Raw genomic sequence first — 26,132 nt, forward strand, 5'->3', positions numbered from 1 at the left:
CTTTGGCCATGTTTAGCATGAGAATCCATCTCTTTAAAACCATGAACAACTCTGAATATACGAAACACAATTGTACCCCCCCTTTAAGGCAGCTTTATTTGCCTTTTTGGTGACTTCATGGCTTAACTGATCACATACGACGCTGCATGTATAGGCGATTTGATATGAAATGATACAGGCTACAACACATGCTGGCGCAGATCCATTTTTGCACTCGTTTGATTCGAGCCTGCCATTCAGGAAAGGTTGGAGTATGCGTCTGAAACATCTCAGATTAGGTGTGGTTATAAAGACATTCTACTTTTAAATAAACGATGGTCCATGTGAAGAAAAATTTGATAGAAACAACAATTGTGAGTGGGGTATCCAACATTAGCCCAGCCCCTGGGTTAACTGCGTTAAACTGAAAAAAACGTATCACCTGCGTTAACACGCTAATTTAGAATTTTAATATATGTTAAAGAATGAACCGTCTTTGTTTGCACTTGTCAATGTTTATGAATAGATTAAATTAAATGAGACTTAATTTATCTTGACAAACTATATATCATTATAAAGATCTAGCCTCAAGCATCGACAACAGATCACTGTTTTTCAATGGAAAGCTTATAAAGAATGTATCTGCTAAATTTGTGTAAGCAGTACACATAAAAACATGAATAATGGAAACGCAGTACATACCAAAATCGGCGTAATAACGAGTCATAAACACATCCACAGCTGTAAATCCCGGTTTAGTTAGAAAGTTAAAGGTCCATTGAACAACATCTCATGGAGCACGTTTAGTCCAACGAAGCATTAATGTTGTAATATGGATGATAATTCCTTTATGTTTCAGTTCTTCAGGGAAAGTATTGTTTGTGTCCGTTATGGAATAACTCATGCTCAGAAAACTGCGTCTTGGTAGTAAAAACTGTAATTTTTAACATTAAATACTTTCTTCTATTTTTTCCCCCACTATGTACAGGCAATAAAGAATAAAGTAAATACAGTTTTTTTACTGTATAAGAAATGGAATAAAGTAAAACATTTATCCAGCTATATACCGTTATAATATAATTATGATGAGGTAGGTTCATTTATATATATATATATATATATATATATATATATATATATATATATATATATATATATATATATATATATATACATATATATATATATATATATATATATATATATATATGTATATATATATATATATATATATATATATATATATATATATATATATATATATATACACATATATATACACACACACTGTTTTAATCATAATACATAGGTACACAAAACACTTACAATGATTTACATTAATTAGGTGTTAATTTATTAACAATTTGACCAATTAAATTAAGCAAACTCTTAAAAATAAAGGTGCTTCATGAGGCCATAGAATAATGGTTCCATAAAGAACCTTTAACATCTGAAGAACCTTTCTGTTTCACAAAATGTTCTTTGTGGTGAAAAGGACCTTTGACTGAATGGTTCTTTGTGGAATCGAAAAAGGTTCTTCTATGGCAGGAGTAGGCAACGTCGAACCTGGAGTGCCGCTGTCCTGCAGAGTTTAGCTCTAAACCTAATCAAAAACATCTGAACAAGCTAATCAAGGTCTTCAGGATTACTAAGGCTACAAACAAGTGAGGTTTTTTTCAGGGTTAGGGCTAAACTCTGCAGGGAATCGACACTCCAGGACCAATGTTGCCTACCCATGTTCTATGGCATCGCTGTAAAGAACCTTTTGAAGCACCTTTATTTTAAAGAGTGCAGTGCAAAAATCTGATCTCCACATACATACATTAAAAAGGTGAAAATATTCACTTTCAAGCCCCATTTTAACTGTAGTTATACAAGATTAAAGCAGTCTGCAGAGTTTAACTTCCAGTTCTGAGCTGATTCTGGGGCTATCTGATATTTTTGTACCTTTATAATAATCCCTTTAGTCATTATCCATCATTATCAAGATTCACTCAGATCAGCAGTTATTCTGAGTCATCTACTCAAGGGTCACATGTGTGGGAGTTTGCATGTGTATGTGTGGCGACCGTATGCCTTTAACTGAGGCATGACCGTAATGCATTAAAAACATAATTTTCTCTTCACTAGAGTTTAATGAAAGAAAAAAAATACTCAAGGGATGGCTCTTCATCTCTAAAGAAGGAAGGCCGATGTTGGGGATTATCCGATATATCCAGATCCCTCCTAAAAACCTTCACACAGGGGGAATGGGCATCAGATAATCATGCTTGTTCAGTGCTGGTGTCTGCTCTTGGTTAGCAAGCGTGTCCAAGGGGAGACAGAGGCAAAGAAACAGCTTTAAAGGCTGATGGTCTGGAACAGTGGCCCAGCCATGAAGGGACAGAAGCAGTTAGGGAGAATTTTCAAGGCAGTGGCACTGCAAGGATGTGTATGTTTGTGTGTAAAGTCACTGCACCGTTCATCTCTCCCCTTCCGGGCAGGGGAGTCAGCAGCTCATATAGAGCACGACTTCAAAGAGACGCCCCTTCATTTCCAAATCTGCGCCTACCTCCTCGCTATAGCATGCTAATTAAAATAGGTCCTGCTCTAACTGCTACCTCCAGATCTTTCATCCAAATCCCCCAAACGGAAAAAAGTTACATCACATCTCTACCCCTTACTCTCATCAACTAATAGAACATCTTAAGTGTGCCAGCGAACTACTGATAAAAGACAGTGAAGTCTGCCATGTTATTTAACTGAATTCATTGGATTTATGAATCAGATACTTTTTTAGATTAGGATATGAAACGTGGAAGACATCAGTAACTAAGCGCTTTGATGAGGCTAACAAACCATGTAATTTGGAGAGGACCCATGCACTTATGAGTCTGATAACAGGAAATTATGAATCACACTTGGCCTTCATATGCCCTCTGCCCCCACACAAACAATGCGAGATTCTGGCACAAACTGTATCTTCCATATAAATAGTGAAATATTATTTAAATATACACTACTGTTCAACAGTTTGGAGATGTTTCAATGTTTTTGAAATGAGTCTCACCAAGGCTACATTCTGTATCTTATCAAGCAAAACTGTAAAACAGTAATATTGTGAAATATTACTACAATTTAAATGTTAATGTGTATGTTAATGTGATTTAAATTTTTTTTTTTTTTCTGCAATGACAAAGCTGAATTTTAGTAGCCATATTACTCCAAGTCCTGTTCCTTATTTACATAATATGTACTTATTATAGTAATTACAATAACTATGTAATAACTAGGTACTAACCCTGAACCTACCCCTAAACCTAACCCTACCCCATGTAGTTAATTGCACCTTGTGTTACCAGAACTTTCTTAGATAAATACACTGTAAGTACACTATAAGTACATGTTAGTACACGTACTGTAAAATAAAGCGCAACCCAAATTTGTCAAGCATGCTTGAGCACTGTTCTGAAGACTGTTGTTTATCCACCTGCAGGTTTGATTTATTGGTGAATGGAGGCTCAGCATTGACGTTGCGATTCGTGCGTGCTCCATTCTCTGCTGTGTATCGCACAGTTTGGTTGTCATGGAGAGTTTTCCATGTGATGGACACACTGGTGATGAGGAAAGAGGAAAGAGACATGCCAACCTGTGAATTTAGTGGCCTTGACAGACCCTCGCCCCGAATCACAGCGTCACCACTCTCCACCTTCTACCGCTCCAGCCCCGAGGCCAGCCCCATCATTCCTGAGACACAGGTGAGTCACACCGCATCACATCTGGGAGTAAAATGAGTCTCGGTTCATTTTTCCTTCAAATCAAAATAAATTTGTCTATGTGCCTCAAGCTCCTCTGAGCTGTATGATTTAATGACACTACAAAATATGAGAACCAGGTGATTTTTACTTGCATAACATACTGTACAGTCAGGAAAACCAGATATTCTTAAGATTGTCACACAGATATTGCTACTGAATTAATGATGACCGTGGCGTACCTTATCATGTTCCTGTGACAGAAATAATTCACATTTTATGCGTGTAACATAAATAACTTTTAAGGCTATAAGTGGAAGTCAGCAGGGATCAGACATAATTAAAATAGATATTTTTTTGTGGGAATGCATTATTTTTTACGACTGTCATTCTGAAGATGTTCATAGTTTGTCTTTGTAACTCTTCAAAAAGCTTCAATATTAATGTGTATAAAGCGACTTATTTTATTTTTTTCACTCCCCTTGAGATCAGAGTTGCCATACACTACCGTTTAAAGTTTTGGGGTCAGTAAGTCTCTTATGCTCACCAAGGCTGCCTTTATTTGATCTAAAATTAAAATAAATCATACTGACACCAAACACTCAAGCACAAGAACAATTCATTAACAGTGTGAATTTATGAAGCAGTGCATTTTGTTTGAAATATCTGACAATTTTAATAAAAATGATAATAGGCCACAAGGAAATTTACAATACAGGCAATTAACTTCCTCTCTCATGCACATTTTTAATCACAGGTTCTTCACGAGCACACGGCTATTCCAGGGAGTGATTTAGACTTGATTTACTTGAGTTCACGTGCTTCAGCCTACAAACCTGTTCTGAAGGTCATCTTGACCCAGTCCAGCGTGCCCTTCGGCTTGGCTCGGGTCCACCTCATGGTGGCTGTGGAGGGCAGAATGTTTCAGAAGCAGTTCCCAGCTTCACCCCGGCTCTCTTACAGCTTTATCTGGGACAAGACAGATGCGTACAGCCAGAGAGTCTATGGACTCGCAGAGGCTGTAGGTAGGTAGTGGAACAATGGGAGGAAACAGATCTATATAAAGCCCTCGGTGTATGAATATATTATTAACTTGAACTGATTTAACCCAGGAGCAAATTAATCTTTTTTCACCCAGATATTTCAGTGGTGAGATGAATCTTCCTAAACTGATAGTACAAGTCAAACTGATTATTAAACAGACCAGAAGGTTGAACTTAATTTTCTCTGAACTACTAGAATACAGGACGATAATATGGATTTGTTCTAATCCTGGCACAAAATGTATGATTTAAAACTTGCTGAAAATACACAGTTCAAAAGCCAATCTCATTTTGTTGAATTTCCAGCACATGCTTAATCGTTATCCTAACCATCTTTTGCTAAACTGACACTGGGCTGTGTTCTAGCAATAAATAAAAGGTATAAGCAGCTGCATTTTTCTAGTCCATCTATATATTGCTGACTGCTCTTTGCATGTATAATTAGTCTGCAAATGAAGCGCACGGAGAAAAAAAAAAACAGCTTTCAGAAGGTCACAGGCCCATTTGGAAAATGTTGCTACGACTGGACTCGTAGCTGCTCTGAAATAGTTACTGTACCAATTTTCCATGTGCATAAAAAGTAAATTGTCAATACCACATATTTTGCTGGTATGGAATGTTTGCAATTATATATACCTAAAATATGTAAAATATTAGCTTCAATTGATTAGTCTAACCATGAAACCTATATTAAATTAGGTAGAAAATACATTCAAGGATAATAGATTCCTTTTGCCCTGTTTCCTTCTCTATACTATAGTATCCGTGGGCTTTGAGTATGAATCATGCCTGAATGTGATCCTATGGGAAAAGCGGACAGCCACGCTGCAAGGATATGAGCTGGAGGCCTCCAGCATGGGCGGATGGACCCTGGATAAGCATCACATCTTGGATGTGCCAAACGGTAGGAATCGCTTATTAAACGCCACCGGAACCACCTCACGGGAAATGTCCCCTCACCAATTCAGGGGTCAGTGCCTCTACCTGGACTCATCGTCATAAATATTCATCTTAACATGAAATACGGTTCATTGCCTCATTTGCACATAATAAAGCAGAGTTTGAAAGGGCTAATCGCTCACAGTGATGACAGATTAAATCGGAATCATTAACACAGTGTGCCAAGTCAGAACTGTGCTCTGCAACATTATGGGGGACATGATTTGGCTGAATGAACTTTATCCAGTTTTCAGGCGCAGAATGCATACTTATAGCTTAATTCAATAAAAGTGCCATTAAAACACAAGCCTGAATATGGAAATGTGGCATTATTCCACCAGACATTCCCCGTTCCTTTGTCTTCATAATGAAACAGGGTGACAGGGAAGCTCATTCTGTCTGCTTAAATCTCCATATTCACACACATAATGGCATCTTTTTGTTCTTGGTAAATGACGATGTGTGCACAGTTTGAACAAGATCCAGCAGTCGTATCTAATGGCACATTTTGGGAGAAGTCGGCTGTGCAAGCACATCCCGATGCCCTAAATGAAAACAAGATTAGACTGACACTTTTCAGGTGCAGTTGTCTCAGGTTGTTTAGTTAGTTAGTGTGACAACATCTGATTGTTCCACGCCTGAACCAAAGATTTTAAGCCTCTTTTTGATTGCTGGCTAAATGCCCAGTTGGCCTTGGGATTTCCACATCCTTTAATCCGATGACCTGCCGAACAAATGGTCATGGCCGTCTGCTCAAGCCTTATTTTTGCACCTCTACACAGTTTATCTAGTTTAAGCAGTCTTTCTGCCAATAAGTCTTAAATTCTCATTTTACACCTCAAGCGCCAGAGTGGATTAAACCAATTGCAGATTTTCGGAGATAGCTTATATCATTATCTTATTTAGATTAGACCATTATTATTGAAATGCTTTGGTGTTTCAAATTGTATCATTTCATACTCAATACTGATTAGTTAATAGTGCATTTAACTGATTTGCCTTTTTATAATTATTCTCAGTTCATGCAGATGATATCTTGACATATTTTTATCTGTTATGGTAAATATTAGGAGATTTTAATACTGCTTGGATTTTTTTTATTTTTTTGATAGCTGCTGAAGTTCATAGACTTTGAATAGAAGATTAACTGCATTGTTTTTGCTGTTTTTGTGAACTAAATCTGTCAAAAACCTCACAGACACAGTTGAAAGCAATGGAACAAAAAGCTTGGGAACGGCATATTCTGATGGAAAGCGCTGAAGCGTAGAGCATCTGTCCTCATGCTCTGTTATATATAAATCCATAACATGATCACCAGTTCTTCTTAACTCAGTTAGCAGGTTTGTGGTTAGAGGAGTTTTACATGGGGTTACTCACTTATTTGTCTAAACGTTTATAATCTACTTAGGCATCGACTTATAAGTTTACTTTGAGAAGAATAGTGCTTAAAAGAGCTTAGCACATAAATCTGGCTCACCCTGTTTAATCTGAGTTTTTATTAGATGAAAGCTTTGCACACATTTGGGCATGTCACCTTTACAATCTTTTCATTTAGTGAGTTTCTGTACATCAGAAGCGATGCATGGGAAGTGATGGAGATGGGAAAACATTTTGTCCTGAAGAACATGTCACAAATGTAATCAATTTGCCAAAGGGAGATCTTCTCTTTGACAGTCCCATTTGTCTCACTGATTGATAATGCAGAGCGTCTCATATCTATGGCTTACAGGTCTGATCAGCAGTCAGCGGCTGTGCAAACTGGGTGCCTGGGCATAAGTGTATGTGTCTGAGCAAAAGCTACATCCCACTGATGAGCTTGTCCTTATAACACAAGCATACTCTTGTAAATTTTAAATATTTAATCACAATCTTTATCTTGAAAATGTATGATATTGTCCACAAAGCGAATACAAAAATGCTTCTATTTTGAATCCAAATAAAAAACATAAGAGTTTAAATGAAAAGGTTGAACTGAAACATTTTGCTGAATTTGAGAAATAAATATTGTTTGTAGTTTTGAGAGCAGTACACAAGCAGTGTGAATTCCACAAGTTTGTGTAAAACCTGATCATGCAGCACGATTTGAGAATGACCCAAAGAGCATATTGTACTTTTTAACAAAGCAAGAATAATTAACCATCAGTATAAATGAGTTCACATGATCAGTGTTACTAAGTTGCTTATTGTATGTAATTAGTGATTCTTCTTTTAGTCTCAACTTCATTTAAAATATTTTCATGTTTTAACTAGTTTTAAACAGGAAAAATATGTTTAGTGAAGAACAACAATTTGAAATGTTTCCATGTTTCTATTTTATCTTTTTATTTGTTCCTTTCTAAAAGTTTAATTTTAGGGGAAAAAAGTTGTCTCAGAATTTTGGACCCACTATAGGTGTCAATCCTTAACCTTTTTGGTGTGTGTTTTTTTTTTTTTTTTTTCGAAATGGCAGACTGCTTAGTCTGACACCTCTTTATGAATGCTGCAGAACACCTAGAATATTTGATATTCAGCTTGTTTGCTTGACATTTACAACATAGTTTTATTTATCCCATTGCTATTTGATCAGCATATTTGCTCAGTGAATAATCAATAAGCATAAGCATTGCATTACTGTAGATGACATTGAATGAAATTTCCATTTATAGAGTTTGTTGTACTTCATAGACATTAACATGTAGCTGAGAGTGGCCAATACAAATCGACTGCTTTTCACCTAAAGGTCTAGCCATAAAGTCACAAGATAATCAGGCCACAATTTACAGCCTCCATGCATGTTAATGGCAAACACTAATCAAAAACATGCACTTTAAAGGTAATTATTTTGTGATGCTGCATGTACACTCAAAAAAAAAAAAAAAATGCTGGTTTAATATTGACAAACCCAGCATTTTGAAACATCTAGCCCAACAGTTGGTTGAAAACAACCCAATCGTTGGGTTTGTCCCAGCCTTGTTTTAACTGCAATTAGAAGTTCTTGCAATGTTTGCACACAATTTGTGCTATGGATATCTTAAATTATTTGACTTGTTGAGGACAGCAACTAGTTTTATTGTTCCTTGAGGATGATGAAAAATTAATCCCATAGACCTGTGCTGAGGGAGATGAGCTGAATCACATCTATGGAACAAAGTATCTTAGAGATATTGGACATTGTTAGTAAGAAACCAAACAGAACAATGTGTCCTGGCAACCACCCACAATGCCTTTGTGGCAGCGATGTTGATTATTACAATCAATATATTGTTAATGTTGTTCTTGTAGCACAGGGTTTGCAAAGGACTTACCGTCAGATCTTTGTAGATGTAGTAGTTCATTATTTTCTTCCTAGTATTTGAACAGTGGTTCATAAGTAGTGTGAGCAGTGCATAATAAGATTAGGGCAATGCAATGCAGCAATCACACAGTTTGAGTAAGTGAGAAGTGTCATTGGTTTGTCTTGCTGTCAAGGTCAGTGGCTGTGTTGAGTCACATTTAAAAGCAGCCACCCAGACCAATTCATCTTACTTAATGGTACATTGTAGACCTCTGAATAAGAAAAGCAGCTTCTATTGGGCCGGGTGTTCTCGAGATCCCCTCTGACTGTGTCTTCATTCCAGTCCTCCTCTCAATCAATTAATCAATGGCAGGCCCTAATCAAGCAGGAACAAATTGCTATGCACCCTGCTTAGCTGCACATGGGAAGACATTAGCCATGATTCGCATGCAGTTCAGAATTGCAGAGGGTTTGGGGTCATTTAAGCTCTCTGTGAATTAACAGCTGATATCAGCCAATGACAGTTTACCACTCTTGCTGCTAAAGTGACAGTCATCACACTAAAGAGGAATGCCCGATGCGACTTGGCACTGGATGCACTTGATTTGTCTACACAGTGACAGAATACATTCAGGATAGGCACAAATCTACATATTTTGCAAATCATGTAGTTGGCCTGTATTATTAGCCTGCTTTCAGGTTCACATTCAGCTTTCTTTTGTTCAAAACCAGCTATACAGAGTGCGACTGAATTATATGCTTTTGACATGTTTTTCAAATACTTTTCTTTTTTTTTTAGCATGGCATACCATTTTAAAAACAATGCTCGTGGCAGGACGGTCAAAACAGCGCAATATGCAATGCAACAGCCGAAGATTTCTGTCTGAATGTGTATGGCTGTTTTTTAATAGCTGGTGCTTTAACAGGGGATGTATCTGAAGATGCAACTTTTTAAATTCTTTTTATTGATTTTTTTTTCATTCAGTTTCACATTGTTTAATTAAAATGCCATACCTCGATCTTTCAGTGAAAACAACCGAAATTACTTCAGTTTTGTGACTTTAATTACATTCACTCATTTGTCTGATATATCTGCTACACAAAATAAATACAATAAGGCTAGATTTGAATGCTGAGATCATTTATACCTTTGTTATACATCGTCATATATCGTCCAGCCCTAAAACCACTCTATGTTAAGGAATTACATACAGTACATAAAAGTATGAATGTAAAGCGCTATACAGCTAAAGCACACTATGCTGAATGTATGCTAATTAAAACTCCTCTGCAAAAAAAAAAAAATGGCAGAGTTAGTCAGAACTACCTAGAAAAAAGAAAAGAAAACAAGTCTATTTTCTGCATTTCCATGATCGGAGTGGAGTAGACCAACCTCCAATAGAAAACAAGCAAAAAAGGTCTCTCTGCTCTGCTGCTGACACTTTGGTTTGTCTTGCACAAATAATAAAAAAATAAAAGTAAAGAGAACTTGAAACTGGGCTGAACCTTGAGCCTTGACAAGACATTTTAAACTGAACATTTTCAGACTCCTATAGTTTTAATAAAACTCGGCCTCTAAACCAATTACAAAGCAGATATGATGGTGTGTAGCCACTGAGTTAGCTAGTTACTGAACTTGAGTTGTAGTGGCCAGCCAATGGGAGTGGAGTTCAGTGCAGTGTTATTGATGTGATTAATAGGCCAAAGCAAGTGTTGGAAGTCTAACATGTTGCTCAGTATGAATAATTTATGGCCCTGGGCATGGCACTTCCCTTTGAAGTTCCTCTTTGAAGCCAACCCCAAAAAGAAACAAGTTAAATTTTCACAGGACTGAAATATTTATCTGTAATGACCCAAGCTCCTCGCTCAGTCTTGGACTGAAAGTGGTGTTGAAATGATTGAAGCGATCAAAGGTTTTTGAAGCTGAGATCTATAGGGACTGGAAAATAGAGCACACAGCTGAGTAGACAATCACCTCTCAGGTGATCGAAATGTCTCTGGTTCGTACATTTAATGCCTGAGGACCGTATTCTTTTTTTGGGGGGATATTGCACATTTGAGACAGATTTTCCCTGATTCGACAGCACAAACAACACATAATCCTTAAAAAATTAAATCATAGTTTTGCCAAAAGAACTGCTATTGTGTGGCATAAGTTTTTCTCTGAACAAGTTTTTTTTTTTTTTTTATAGATAATATTCACATGCTAAAATAATCAAGAAAATATAACTGTAGATTATTTTAAATGTAGAAAATAACATTTTTAGTGAAATGACACAAACAATAGCATAGCTTTTATTTTGCAGATGAAATATATTAATCCTTCTGCTCATTTCCATTTCAAATTGCAATGAAAGGAAAATGATGTTAAACCAAAATAACAAAGAGCAACATAAAATAAAAAGATAAAATTCTGCTTTAAACTAGACTGACTGCTCAAGAAGTGCTCAAATTTATTTCAAAAGTCGAAATCTAATCATCCATATTAATGAAAATGTTCATTATGGTCGCTCAGATGCCTTTAGCAGCTTAATTCTTTTTGGTGCTTCCTCATCAAAGTGCTACTTCAATGTCCACATTAATGGAGTTTCTAACGGAAGTTCGGGAAGATCACAGCGCTAAGTGCCCCCTTTTCATAGTGATGTCCAGGGTAGGAACTTTCATCTTTAGTTGAGTTATATGCTCAGGCCTTTCCATTACAGCCAGAAAAAAAGTCTGCTCTCTCTTTTTTTTCTCTCCATCCCTCTTATAGATTACAAGAGCGTTTGAGGTTGTGAAGTCAGATAAGAATAGCATTTCTCTGCTTGTCTGAATAATCAAGTTCATGCATACTGTTTTTTGTTTTTTTGTTTTTTTTATTGCAAATGCAATAGAATTTTTTCATTTTAGTATTATTTTTTATTAGTTGTATTAGTAGTAGTAATTTTCTCTTCTTGAGTCTATCTGAAAATCTTAATTTTTGAGAATGTTTTTTTTTTTCTCCCACTCTCCCTGGTGTCTCAGGGATCCTGTATAAGGGAAATGGTGAGAACGTCTTCCTCTCCCAGCTTCCTCCCATCATCAGCACCATAATGGGTAATGGCAGACGCAGAAGCATCTCCTGTCCGAGCTGTAATGGGCAGGCGGAGGGAAATAAACTGCTGGCTCCTGTTGCTCTCGCATGGGGCATCGACGGGAGCCTGTTTGTTGGCGACTTCAATTACATCAGACGCATCTATCCATCAGGCAATGTCACTAGTGTCATGGAGCTCAGGTGAGTGAGCACAACTAGACGGGCGAATCAGCTGTACGGAAATCTGGCAGAGTACCTGAGGAAAGATTTTGTGACTACTCACAGCATGCTGAGAGGCACGGTCTAGACATTGTCTTTCTACAAAACATTTAAAAGCATAACTATTTTTAATCCACAAAACTTTATAGTCCACATAAAAAGGAGGCCTTGAAATTTTGCATAATGTCGACACCAATTCTCACAGCAGGCAATTTTTGAAGTCTGACAGTAATTGTCTTGAAAGTTATTGTTGAATGCTGTGAATCTGTAAACAAAGCTTTGATAGAAGTGGCAGCAGTGTTTGAAAGGCGATGAATTTAGAGACATTTTGACAGTGTTGTGCTTCAGTCTGTTAGAAACGTAAACTCTGTCAAAGACATTATTTTATTTAAAATCTACTCTCTTTGAAATTTACAGAATTTTACAATATAATTTTACAATTTTAGGTTACACTTTATTTTAAGGTGTCATTGTTATGTGTTATACATTTAAGTACTGATTAATATTAATTAACTACCAGGACTTACTATATGGTTAGGGTAAGATTAGGGTTTGGTTTAGGGTAACTTGCATATAATTATACAAAATGTATTGTTATTATAATAGTAAGTTCATGCAATGCATTAAAGTCAAGTGTTACCAAATTTTATTTCAACATTTTGTTATATACAGTGTTCAAAGAATCAATGTTGTTTTTACAAATAAATGTCATTAATTGAAGTATAGCTGAAATAAAATAAAATAAAGATATATATTAGAAGAAAAACTTAAATACCTTTTTGTATAATTTTGCTGCAGCAGTTAACCGAAATATTTGTTTAAACTGAAGTTCTAAAATAACTCAAATGACAACTAAAATAAAAAGGTAAATATAAATAAAAATAAGATTTCTAAAAATGAAATGAAAATAAATACTGAAACTAAAATAAATCAAAGCTCAAAATATTCAAATATTATTAATTCAATAATCGAATGATTAATTAAAAACTATTACAATTATGAATAAATACTAAAATTCTATAGAAATAAAATGAAAACACTGTTAAGGACTAATTTTAGAGGTATTGCAAACTCAGAATAGAATTGTGGAGAATACATACAGTAGTGCTCAGAACTTGACTGACAACTGGTTATGTAAATTAAATAGAGTAAGTGTATACTATTTTATCTAAACTTGTCATACTGTATGTTCTTACTATGTGTTTCCCTCCTTTTTTCAAACTACCCAAAGAAATAAGGATTTCAGGCACAGGTAAGTTACATTTAGTAAATGTAACACAATGCCGGTGTTTTAAAAGACATGCATGTATTGTGTACTGAATTTTAAATGGGCAACCTTCTACAAACATCACTCGTTGCAACATTTTAGGGCACTTTTTTATGGAAATGACCAAAGGGTGTCTGTAGAAAGCTAACACAGGTTTGTTACTAATCCCAGATGATGTCAAGGCACATTTTATGAGAGATGTTTCCACATCACCTTTTTTTGACTGCCTAAAAGACTTACTGAGGCTATATGTAAGAGGACTTTGGATTATGATGCAGTGGGTGACACTTTGGGCCTCTAGCTTAAAGAAGTACCACTGTTTCACATTTTCACATGTGGATTTTACACAGGCCATTGCTTCTGAGTGTGAATTGGTTTCCAAATAGACCAGGATATCGATCGCATAGAGTATGCTCAACCTGCAAGAATTGCCCTAAAACCACTTTTGATAAAACGTGAAAAGATTTGCCTGATCCCAGAGGAGAAGGTCACAGATCTCTACACCAACATGCACAAAGTCTCGACTCGACTGGTCATTTAACCACTAATGGCATGTCTGGAGGGGCCGCATTAACTCATTCAGAAAGGAGCAGGCTGATTGGGAGACAGAATTAATGAATGCAAATAAGCATAGCGTTCTGAAAAGCCATCAGTTGTTGACAGTCATTAAGATATGCATATCATCAGCACATCGCAGAGAACCTTTCCCCACAAGGGAACAGGAATGATTGAAATGATCTGGCAGTCTTGAAGTCGTCACCACAGCCTCCGCAAATACGTTCCAGTCACATCACATTTACTTCCCTTTCACACATTCTTTTTTTTCTTTTTCCCATCTGTCAGGAGCTCACACCCTTTTGATAGATGCGGAAAAAAACATGCTGCGATTCTCTCAACGTCTTTAATGATATTAATATTCTAATCATTCTCTCATTTCATCTGCCATCTCCAATTGCAATGTCAGACCAATAATTTATGAGTCGCACTGGCTCGGCTTGACAGCAGATTAATGTCTTCGCTCATAACTCCCACTGTTTATATGTCTCTCCCCCAAGTAACAATCCCGCTCACCGCTACTACCTGACCACGGATCCCATCACGGGGCGGCTCTACGTGTCCGACACCAACTCCAGGCGCATCTACAGCCCACAGGCACTCCTGGCCAGTTCTGAGTCCCAGCAGAACGTGGAGGTTGTGGTGGGAACCGGAGATCACTGTCTGCCTTTTGATGAAACTCAGTGTGGAGACGGAGGACCAGCCACTGAGGCTCTCCTCACAGGACCCAAAGGTATTATTAAAGGATAATTATAACTGATAATCAAAAGGGTCATGCATTCTTCTCAAGGAAGAAGTTGAGAAACATGGGTTCTTCAAACTTCTGGAATGGCTGCGATGAATCTTCTGAGGCGTACGACACACTTTGATTGACATGAAAGTTCATCCCAAAGCTCTGTGAGCTTTTAACACTGTATTATGTAGTGAGGTTTTTGATTGGCGCTTCAACAAGGGAAATGGGAACTGACAGCCCCGGGATAGGCACTAAATTATTTGACTGAGCCAGACACAACGGATTGATGAAGCTGCTTTGAACGATTCGTTACTTAACCGACATAAATTATAAAACGTCACACTTGTCTGGTGAATATAGACAACCTATTTCAGCATATAATCTCGTCGTGCAGAAAAAGAGATGTTTTCATTGTTTTTCAATGAAATGTCATTCACACACGAATTCACGCACTGAAAGATGGATACATTAGGTATCATATTTCCTGTGTAGACGGGTACGTAAAGTGTGGAATTGATGGGATGTGCGCAGAGATCTATATTCTGGCTGTCGCAACTTTAAAAAAGTCAGAGGCATTGATGCATACATGCATTTTCCTCGGTTGAGACTGAGATTTCTGCTATAACGTCAGTTCACTTCAGTGTTTTTGTCAGGCACACAAACTCTCGGTGCTACCTCTCAGCTAGGCACACATTTTCCAAGCCGCGGTTACTATAGCAACCCACACTTTCATAATTTGGGTTTAAAAGTGGGTTTGATGCTTTCCCACTCCATGCTTTTGTCAAATACCCTGAGCAGACATACGGACAGACCGAGACGGAGTGAGAGAGAGCGAACACAGGCTGAAATGCAAGAGGGAGGGAGGGATGTTCTAATACATCCTATTCCACTTTCTCCTTAAGAAATAATTCAGCAGTGGGAGGCAAGATGTGAATAATTGAGGGCGATGCTTTCTGCAGTGACCTGAATAATGGGAAGCCAAACACGACACATGTACCCGCTGCCTGGATCAGGCAAGCAAAGAGCACAGCTGTGTGACCCGCACATTCCGTTCCTTCCTCTCTTCTCTCCAGGGATCGCTGTTGACAAGAACGGACTGATCTACTTTGTGGATGGGACCGTGATCCGGAAGGTGGATCAGAACGGCATCATCTCCACCCTGCTGGGGTCCAATGACCTTGCCTCTGCTCGACCCCTGAGCTGCGACTCGGTTATGGACATCCATCAGGTGAAAAGTTCAAATTGCTCAAATCAACACACTCAAGTCAATTATCATGATCCATTCAGAGACCTACATGAGTTTTGGTCGTAGTACATATTTCAGATTTAATTATACTTTTTTTAATCTAATTTAACTATACAGTGCAGTGCCACAGTGATTAGCTGTTGTGTGTGTGTTTTAGTATACAATAGTAATGCAAAAATCTAGACATAATACTCTTATACACAATATATTATGGGACATATCAAATATTTTTTGAACAGAAATATTTTACTCAAAATGTACAAAAATAAGTATTGATAACAGTTTACAGTAAGGTTAATTTAACACAAAACCACAAATGCATCAGTATCTTAAACTAACAATGAACAAGAATATATATATTTTTTTTTAAGTAGTTTGAGTAAGAAGTTATTGAATAAATAGATATGACCCTGTATGTGAAAACTCTAAAAAAAGCTAAAAAAAAGTCATTTTTGGTGATTTACTGTTTGCTATATAAAATCAACCTTTATAAGGAAAAAACAATTCTGTGAAAATGTAACATTGATATGTGTATCATTGAATAAGGACAGTAATGTCAAAGATTGAAATCATAGTGAAATTAAAGATTGAAATCAAACGTTAATGCTTGTTATCTCATAGATAGATTTTGAGACTTTAGCCTGGATTTCAAAGAGGGTCACACACACACTGAAAAATCCTCCATGTCCTGCAAATTCTTCAGTTTTCCTGCATCTTTTGCTTATTGGAACCCTTTCCAGCAGTGACTGTATTATTTTGAGATCCATCTTTACACACTGAGGACAACTGAGGGACTCAAACACAACTATTAAAAAATGTTCAGTATTCACTGATGCTCCTGAAGGAAACACAATGCATTAAGAGGTGGGGGTGAAAACTAATTAATCTAATTAATCGCAGCACCCTGTAATTAATTAGATTTAAAATTTTAGTCGACAGACAGCCGTATATATATATTTACTACATGGCTCTGTGGAATACCTGATTCTGATTGGCCAGTCACGACATTAAGAGGTATGTTACCCCTCAATAACAACCGGTAAAAGCTAATAACAGGCTCATCCGAGTAACAGAAGTCGGCGCTGTACTCTTGCTTGAACTATATAATGGATTATAAGAGAACTAACAAACTGGTAAGGTTTTAAAACAGTTTTGTCTTAATTATTTTATTGCCTTAATTATTTTTGAGGTGAAATTTTCTGTATTAAGTTGTTTGACTTCACCGTTTCCCTTAAATGTCCGTTTAGTTTGAATTTGCTGCTTGTTCGCAACTGCTGTCCTCAAAGAAGCTTTGCGCTCAAATATTTCAACTCAAATCAATATTTTGCGTCTAATTATTTACTTATGTGGCAAGCAGCTGTGTAATAAGCATGATAATGTACATCCAGTTGGTTGTTATATCATAATAAAACCCTTATATATTTATAATTTTTTAAAATATAATATTATGTAGAAGATACCATTAATCTAAATTCATATGCTGTAAAAATATTCTTCATTGTTGTTTCTTAATGTTAACATTAAAGCTTTTACATTGGTGTTAACAAAATATCTATTGATAATTTATACAGCCTGAAATATAATGGATTAAAAAACTATTATGTATGCGGGTAGGATTAAAAACTAGCATTTACTAATATCTGTCTATCCCAAAATGGAAGTGGAGTTATATAAACTATAATGGCAACAAATAATTTTTTCTTATTCATCTGCCTGTAGGTGTCTTTAGAATGGCCGACAGATCTGGCTGTTAGTCCGATGGATAACTCATTGTTTGTGCTGGATGGCAGTGTGGTTTTGCGGATCACTGAGGAGGGGCAGGTCAGCGTGGCAGCGGGCAGACCCCTTCACTGCCCCATGCCTTCTACAGACATCCTGGTGACAGAAACACAGCGAGCCACGCATACCCATCTGGAATCCCCAAGTGCCATCGCCATCTCCTTCAGTGGAGAGCTGTATATCGCGGAGACAGACGAGAGGAAGATGAGCCGCATACGCGGCGTGGCAGCAGATGGCGAGATCACTCACCTGGCGGGGGCACCTTCAGACTGCGACTGCAAGACCGACGTCAACTGTGATTGTTACCTTACAGGAGACGGCTTCGCTAAAGATGCCCGGCTGAACGGGCCGTCCTCTCTTGTGGCAGCTCCGGATGGAACCCTGTATGTAGCCGACCTGGGAAACATTCGCATTCGAGTGATTGGAAAAAACAAGCCTGCACTTAACAGCATGGGCTTGTATGAAGTGGCATCTTCTGGGGAGGAGGAAGTGTACATGTTTGACAGTAATGGCACGCACCAGCACACGGCCAACCTGATCACTGGAGACTTCAAATATAACTTCAGCTATAGCAATGAGGGAGATCTGACCTCGGTGGCTGACAGTCATGGAAACACGCTACGGATTCGCCGGGATGCCAGCCGCCTTCCTGTCCGCATCGTTGCACCTGACAACCAGGTTATTTGGCTAACTGTAGGCTCGAGTGGTGGGTTGAAGACCCTTGGCACACAGGGGCGTGAACAGGTGCTGCTAACTTACCATGGCAACAGTGGTCTCCTGGCAACCAAGAGCACTGCCAATGGATGGACAACGTTCTATGAGTAAGAGTGTTTGACAGTTTTGCTCGCTACTCTTTGCTTGCCAGGACAAACATCCCTATAATTGCTCAAATTTAGGGTCAGTGAACTTAACAAGAATTTAATCAGCTCGAATTCATCCAGCACCATTTGGGCTACAGAAAGAGCTGGGTAGATTAATCACAAATTGTTACTGATTCCAAATTACATGCCAAAAATTGTGATTAGTAACATAATCCATTACATTACACAATATAATCTTGACTACTTTTTTGATTACTTTTAAACTAACTCGTTTATCACATTGATTTAAATGGGATAATCTGGTACCATATCAATGTAAAAGCACAAATGGTAAGAAAATATATTCCATTCGCTGTAATTAACAACATGAACTGCATTAAACATTAAATTACATTATTAATTTCAAGCTAATAATTAACTAAATCATAAAAGTATAACATTAAAATGATTAGATCTCAGTAGTACTCCATGTAAATATATTTGATGAACATTTGGAAAAGGACCTGAACCATTTCTAGGGAACAACATCATGACACAGAAGTAATATAAACATTAAGACAGATAGACCAGTAGAAAAATGCATATTCGTATGGTTTGCATTAAATGTAGGCTTTTTAACATTTCTTTCAGCTATGACACAGAGGGACGACTGACCAATGTAACTTTTCCTACTGGAGTGGTGACCAGTCTGGCCTATGACATGGATACTGTCTCTACAGTAGAAAGAGAAAGTTTTGAACGAGATGAAGCTGCAACTATAACCACAAACCAGTCAGCAATTCAAAATGTCCTCACATTACATCAAGGTAAGCCTCGTGTTCCATGTTATTTTTTTTTTTTTTCTAGCCTTTCTGCCTGTGCCATTTATGTTGTCTTTGATATTTTGCAGATCAGCTGAAGAACAACTATGTGATTGGTTATGACCATTCCTTGTGGATTCTGTATGCCAATGGAATGAACACTCACTACCAGACTGAGCCACACATTCTGGCTGGCGCATCTTCTCCTATACTGGCACGAAGAAACATGACCCTGCCCGATGACAGCGGGCAAAACTTGGTGGAATGGCGCTTTCGCAAAGAGCAGACGAGGACGAAGGTCACAGTGTTTGGACGCAAGTTACGAGTACGTAATAAAGTCCCAAATATCGAGGACAAATAAATAATTTAAAAATATTTCCTATTAAAAGAAACCATAGGACAGTGTTGTTCTTAAATCTTTTAAATCAAAGCACTTGACATTTGTCAGGTATTTTAAAACTCACACACGATTTCTTTGAAATACTTATGTTGATTTGAATTCTTGCTAATTAAATTTGGCATGAAAATGGCACCTGGCATAATACGCAGTTTAAAAATCCTGCAAGCTTTCTTGCTATATTTTATATTTAGATATAAATTCTTACAAATTAGATCAATTAAGTAAATTTGGCACCCAGCTAACCTAGGAGTACAAAAAAAGCTTTACAGTGGTTAAGTTTATTCTAAAATGTATATGTTGCTTACACTGGAAGATGATTTAATAGCTTGAATGTGCCACTGAGCCACTTAGTTTTATAAAGTTGCGGTATTAATCATGAGACTCATTTTCACAAGTCAAACTTTTTGGCGGAAACCAAGGCAACTCTGACAGATGAAAAAATCTGCCAATTTGCTAGTCAATTTTCTGCCATTTTACTGTTGCCATACCAATTTTGTGTCTCTCTTTCGCCTGCACTTCAAGGTAAATGGACGGAACATTTTGTCTGTTGATTATGACCGAGCGCTGAGGATTGAAAAGATCTATGATGATCACCGTAAATTCCTTCTGAAGATTGGTTATGACACAGCAGGTCAACCTACTCTCTGGATGCCAAGTAGCAAGCTGCTGCCTGTCAACCTCACCCGCAATAGCAATGGCCAGTTGAGTGCCATACACTGGGGCTCTGTCTCAGAGAGGGCCGAGTATGATGGACAAGGCCGTCTGCTTTCCAGAACATTTCCTGATGGGAAGACCTGGAGCTACACTTATCTGGAGAAGGTACAGGCCAGTTGAAATTGCTTTTAGTGATGTCTTCGATATGCAGTAGACATCAAGAGTTTTGTCAGTAGACTCTGCCACATATAAACAGTTTACCACCAATGTAAAGCTTTTCTGACTTAACCACCTTTGCTCAATGCATCCTTTAAAAAACAAACCTTCCACATGATGTTTTATTTCTTCCATTGAACAAAAAAGAAAGCATTTTGGATCTACACCCAAGCTGTTCTTTCCTAGAAGTTGACCACATCAAGATTAGGGGAAGGTCGTGACCTCATGGTTAAAGTTGGATACATAATCCAAAAAGTTGTGAGTTTGAGTGTTGGCCCTGCAGGAATTAAAAGTGTGGGAGTGAATGTACAGTGCTCTTTCCCGCCTTGAATAAAGGCACCAAACCCCCAGCTGCTCCCCATGCACCCCTGTCTAAAATGGCTGCCTACTGCTCCGGGTGTGTGTTCACGGCGTGTGTTCAGTGCTGTCTGTGTGCACTTTGGATGGGTTAAATGCAGAGTATGAGTATGGGTCACCATACTTGGCTGTATGTCACGTCACTTTCACTTTCATTAACTAGAGACATGATTAATCAAGTTCTTAGCAATGCATATTACTAATTAAAAATTAAGTTTTGATATTTATGGTAGGAAATTTACAAAATATATTCATGGAACTAATATTTATTCAATATACTTATGATTTTTGGCATAAAAAACAATAAATAATTCTGTCGCATACAATGTTTTTTTGGCTGTTGCTAAAAATATACCCCAGCGACTTGAGACTGGTTCTGTGGTCTAGGGTCACATATTATTTTTGTTTATTATCTATTATGAATACACTGGTTTGTAACGCAAACAGTTTTAACAATTAATGCACATAGTTATAGTTATCATTACTTCTCTATAGCAGCTAATAAACCAGAAGTCTTGTCCATGGGCTTACTTCCATGTTTAGGAATAAGGTGGATAAAAGGAAAGAAAAAAATGGGTGTCAACAAGTGAAATGAGGGCCAGTAACTGATGAAGATTACCCAACTAGTGTGACAATTGACATACAGTTAGTAAATTTTAATTCTCCCTGGTTTATGCAAGTTGTTTTCTTCTCTTTCTAGTCCACTGTCCTGATACTGGCGAGTCAGCGGCAATATGTCTTTGAATATGACCTTCAGGGAGGCCTTTCTGCAGTCACTATGCCTAGTGTGGCACGATACACTATGGAGACCATACGCTCTGTGTCTTACTACCGCAACCTTTACCATATGCCTGAGAGCAACGCTTCTGTTGCTGTAGACTACAGTGAGGATGGGAGGCTCCTGAGAGTGGCACAGCTGGGCACGGGACGGAGAGTCCTTTACCGGTACCGCTGGCACAACAAACTCTCAGAGGTTCTGTACGACAGCACTCGCGTCAGCTTCACCTACGATGAGATGGCAGGTGTGCTGAAGACAGTCAATCTGCAGAGTGAGGGTTTTATATGCACCATTAGATACAGGCAGCTCGGCCCGCTGGTAGACCGGCAGATCTACCGCTTCAGCGAGGACGGGATGGTAAACGCTCGCTTCGACTACGCTTATGACAGTAGTCTGCGTGTGACGAGTATTCAGGGGGTCATCAATGAAACCCCCCTGCCTATTGACCTTTATCAGTATGATGACATCTCAGGGAAGGTGGAGCAGTTCGGCAAATTTGGTGTCATCTATTATGACATCAACCAGATCATCTCTACGTCTGTAATGACTTACACCAAACACCTTGACGGGCACGGTCGGGTTCGAGAGATTCAGTATGAGCTCTTTCGTTCTCTGCTCTTCTGGATCACGGTCCAGTATGACGATATGGGCCGAGTCACCAAAAGGGAGATGAAGATTGGCCCATTCGCCAATGCCACCAAGTATAGCTATGAATATGACGTGGACGGACAGTTGCAGACCGTCTACCTCAATGAGAAAATGACATGGCGCTACAGCTATGACTTAAACGGGAACATACACCTGCTGAGTCCAGCAAACAGTGCACGAATCATGCCCCTACGTTATGACCTACGAGACCGCATAACACGTCTAGGAGACCTACAGTATGAGTTGGACGAAGATGGGTTTCTTCGCCAGAGAGGCTCTGAGATCTTCCAGTACAACTCCAATGGCCACCTAGAACGTGTCTACAGTAAATCCAGTGGCTGGTCAGTCCAGTACCGTTATGATGGTTTGGGAAGAAGAGTCTCCACAAAGTCCAGCATGGGACAACACCTGCAGTTCTTCTATGCTGATCTAAGCTACTCAAGCAGGATAACGCATGTCTACAACCATTCCAGCTCACAGATTACATCTCTATACTACGACCTGCAGGGTCACTTATTTGCAATGGAGATCAGCAGTGGAGCAGAGTTCTACATAGCCTGTGATAACATAGGAACGCCACTGGCTGTCTTTGGCAGCGATGGTGTCCTCCTCAAGCAAGTTCATTATACGGCTTATGGCGAAGTCTACTCAGACTCCAATCCTGATATCCAGTTGGTGATTGGGTTTCATGGAGGACTTTATGACCCTCTAACAAAACTGCTTCATTTTGGAGTCCGGGATTATGACATCATGTCAGGTCGCTGGACTGCACCTGACTTCATGCAGTGGGAGAAAATCAGCAAGAATCCAGGCCCTTTTAATCTCTATATGTTCCGAAACAACAACCCTATAAGTAAAGTGCAGAAAGTTAGAGACTACTTAACAGGTATGGCATGGATTCACCGCATCTACTGTATCCACATATTGCAGCAAGTCCTGCAAGTAATATATCTGCTATACATTGATATTTTCCCCCATGCAAATTATGATTTTAAATGTATTCATTGATATCTGCTACAGATGTGAACAGCTGGCTGGTCACATTTGGATTCCATCTCCATAATAGTATCCCTGGTTTCCCTGTCCCCATTTCTGAGATGACACAAGCCTCCTACGAGTTGGCCAAAAGCCAAGTGTGGGACGACCTGACAGTAAGTTTATTTTTGGATGAATATCTCCACATTCTAGCATAATGGTTATTATAGTTTACTAAAACTAAAACTATGAAAAATCAATTGAAACAAAAGAAATGCTAATTTAAAAAAATATTTTATTAAAAGTGTAAATAGTGATAGAAGCTATTTACAGTGCCGATAGCAATGGATGCCTACACTAAGTGTAAATTTTATATTTAGCGACAGATGCTATTGACATTAAGTGCAAAAGCTATAGATTACACTATTTTAAAACAGCAGGATTTTCTGTTATTTATACTACTTAATGCAAATAGTGACAATTATCTGCACCTCAATATTGTAGTACGTTATTGCAGCATGTAATAATAATGTATTGATTTATGGTTATTTCCTTTATTTTTATTGAAATAAATGCCTTTGCCAATGTGATAAGAGAGTTAAAAAGGGAGGAGAAAAAAAATGGTAAAAGGGTAGATCACATCAAACATACTGCAGTTTAGACTCTACCATCTATGACATTGGAGCTGATGTTTGACAGCTGTTTTTTGTAGCGTTGACTATACCAATCACATGTTGGTGGGCAGAGTTCTTGTAGTATCCTTTTGAAAAGAAAAAATGTCACCATCTGAAACTAGAATGGAACTAGAGCCACACGTTTGTATAAAATGTTTATTTTCTTCTTTTGTAGGCCAGCTTTGCAGTCCAGCAGCATGTCATTCGACAAGCTGAAGCATTTCTAACATTTGGGGATCTGCCACAGGTTGAGTTCGGCCATAGCCAAAGGGCTGATAAACCCTGGCTGTGGTTTGCCTCAAGCGATTCATTGATAGGTCGCGGGATCATGCTGGCCCTTTACAAGGGCATTGTGATAACTCGCGCACTAAGCCTGGCTAATGAGGACTGCGTCAAGGTTGCCAACATCCTCAGTGGCGCACTTTACTTGAAAGACTTGCACTTTATCATAGATGGCAGAGACACGCACTTCTTTGTTAAAATGAATTCTCCTGAAGCAGACCTGGCAGCGCTGCGGCTTACTAGCGGACGGAAAGAACTTGAGAATGCGGTGAACGTGACGGTGTCGCAGTCCACAGCTGTGCTAGGTGGCCGCACCCGGCGCTTCGCAGATGTGGAGTTTCAGAGGGGGGCTCTCACCCTGCACGTGCGCTACGGGGCGTCTCTGGATGAGGAAAGGGTGCGTGTTTTGGAGATGGCCCGACAGAGGGCTCTCGCTATCATGTGGGCACAGGAGCAGCAGCGGGTGCGAAACGGAGAGGAAGGATCCCGCCTATGGACTGAGGGAGAGAAGAGGCAGCTTCTCAGCACTGGAAGAGTGCAAGGCTATGATGGATATTACGTGCTGTCGGTGGAGCAGTATCCTGAGCTAGCCGACAGCGTCAACAACCTTCAGTTCCTCAGACAAAATGAGATTGGCAAAAGGTAGTGAACAGACCATGATTAGCCACTCTGTCCAATTTGTAATGGAAGAATAAGTTAAGCGGACACATTTATTACATTCTCAGAGTTTGTAAAAACGCTACTACTCTTAGTCTAATAAGAAGAGTACTGCCTGGGGGAAAAAGAGCATTAAAACAACGCTGTGCGTTGTGAAACATTGTGTTTTCTCAAGACCTATTTAAGGCCTTAACAAGGTTACAGTTGTGGAGCACAATGAAATTATGAACTTAACAGCATCAAGAGACAGGCCGGATTCATACAGCTGTTGACATCTTTAACTATTTATTAATGATTCATTTTTACAAGCACTATTCAAATAAGTCCCTAAAGAGAAAAACGTACTTTTCGGAAAAAGAAAATGTTTACATATGCATATCACTGTACCACTGCAAAAATACCACATGTGATGTCAGGTGGGTTACTGTAGCCAGCTATACACTGTAATATTTTTATATTTATTGAGATTTGTCTCTTTTTTTCCTGTACATTTCATGAATATCATAATAGAGAAAAAAAAATGCTTTTGTTGGCAATCCTGTCATGTGCAATGAAAACTCCCCTAAAGTGTGATTTTAGGTGATTGTGTTTTATAAATGACATTTGACACTTTGATTTGCAGCTATCATACATAACTGAATAAACTGTACAAATAATGAATAAAATGGCAGCACAGCACAGAATATATGTAAATGTCTGTATTTATGTAAATGGGTGTTTACCTGCATATTTTTAAAATGAAAAGCAATTATTTGCTCATTTGGTTACAGGTCGCAAGGGAAATATTTATGAAAATTGTTTGTACTTAAAAGAAAATAAATGATAAAATTACATTTTACAGCTTTTATTTCTTTGAGCACAGATTAAATTAAAATCAGGATAATTAAGCGCATGATACACTTTGGCCTAGTTTCATGGTCTTGGCAAAACAATTACCTTTGAAAAATTGCTTAGTCCACTAGCGCTAAACTGCTTTTTCTATATTGATGAACTAAGAATTGCACTGGGGAAGTCAAGTTAGATGTGAGAGGTTGTGTGAATTCATTTAAATCAAAGACAAAACTGCGTGAG

At 38.3% G+C, this 26,132-nt stretch overlaps 1 protein-coding gene across 1 annotated transcript in view; it reads left to right on the plus strand.

Annotated features, from left to right (window-relative positions):
* The window catches only part of si:dkey-237h12.3 (teneurin-3), a 104,302-nt gene extending 78,408 nt beyond the window's left edge, over positions 1-25,894 (plus strand). Inside the window, exons 18-31 of the mRNA XM_052575020.1 lie at positions 3,455-3,716; positions 4,471-4,738; positions 5,517-5,660; positions 11,952-12,201; positions 13,451-13,471; positions 14,542-14,774; positions 15,848-16,002; positions 17,740-18,620; positions 19,251-19,426; positions 19,510-19,745; positions 20,343-20,639; positions 21,748-23,359; positions 23,494-23,624; positions 24,298-25,894. Coding sequence (XP_052430980.1) covers positions 3,455-3,716; positions 4,471-4,738; positions 5,517-5,660; positions 11,952-12,201; positions 13,451-13,471; positions 14,542-14,774; positions 15,848-16,002; positions 17,740-18,620; positions 19,251-19,426; positions 19,510-19,745; positions 20,343-20,639; positions 21,748-23,359; positions 23,494-23,624; positions 24,298-25,050 — 5,419 coding nt within the window. The 3' untranslated portion in view covers positions 25,051-25,894. The remainder of the gene's footprint in view (positions 1-3,454; positions 3,717-4,470; positions 4,739-5,516; positions 5,661-11,951; positions 12,202-13,450; positions 13,472-14,541; positions 14,775-15,847; positions 16,003-17,739; positions 18,621-19,250; positions 19,427-19,509; positions 19,746-20,342; positions 20,640-21,747; positions 23,360-23,493; positions 23,625-24,297) is intronic.
* Positions 25,895-26,132: the final 238 nt, after the last annotated feature.

The sequence above is a fragment of the Carassius gibelio genome, chromosome B14, assembly GCF_023724105.1.
Source record: "Carassius gibelio isolate Cgi1373 ecotype wild population from Czech Republic chromosome B14, carGib1.2-hapl.c, whole genome shotgun sequence".
Lineage (NCBI taxonomy): Eukaryota > Metazoa > Chordata > Actinopteri > Cypriniformes > Cyprinidae > Carassius > Carassius gibelio.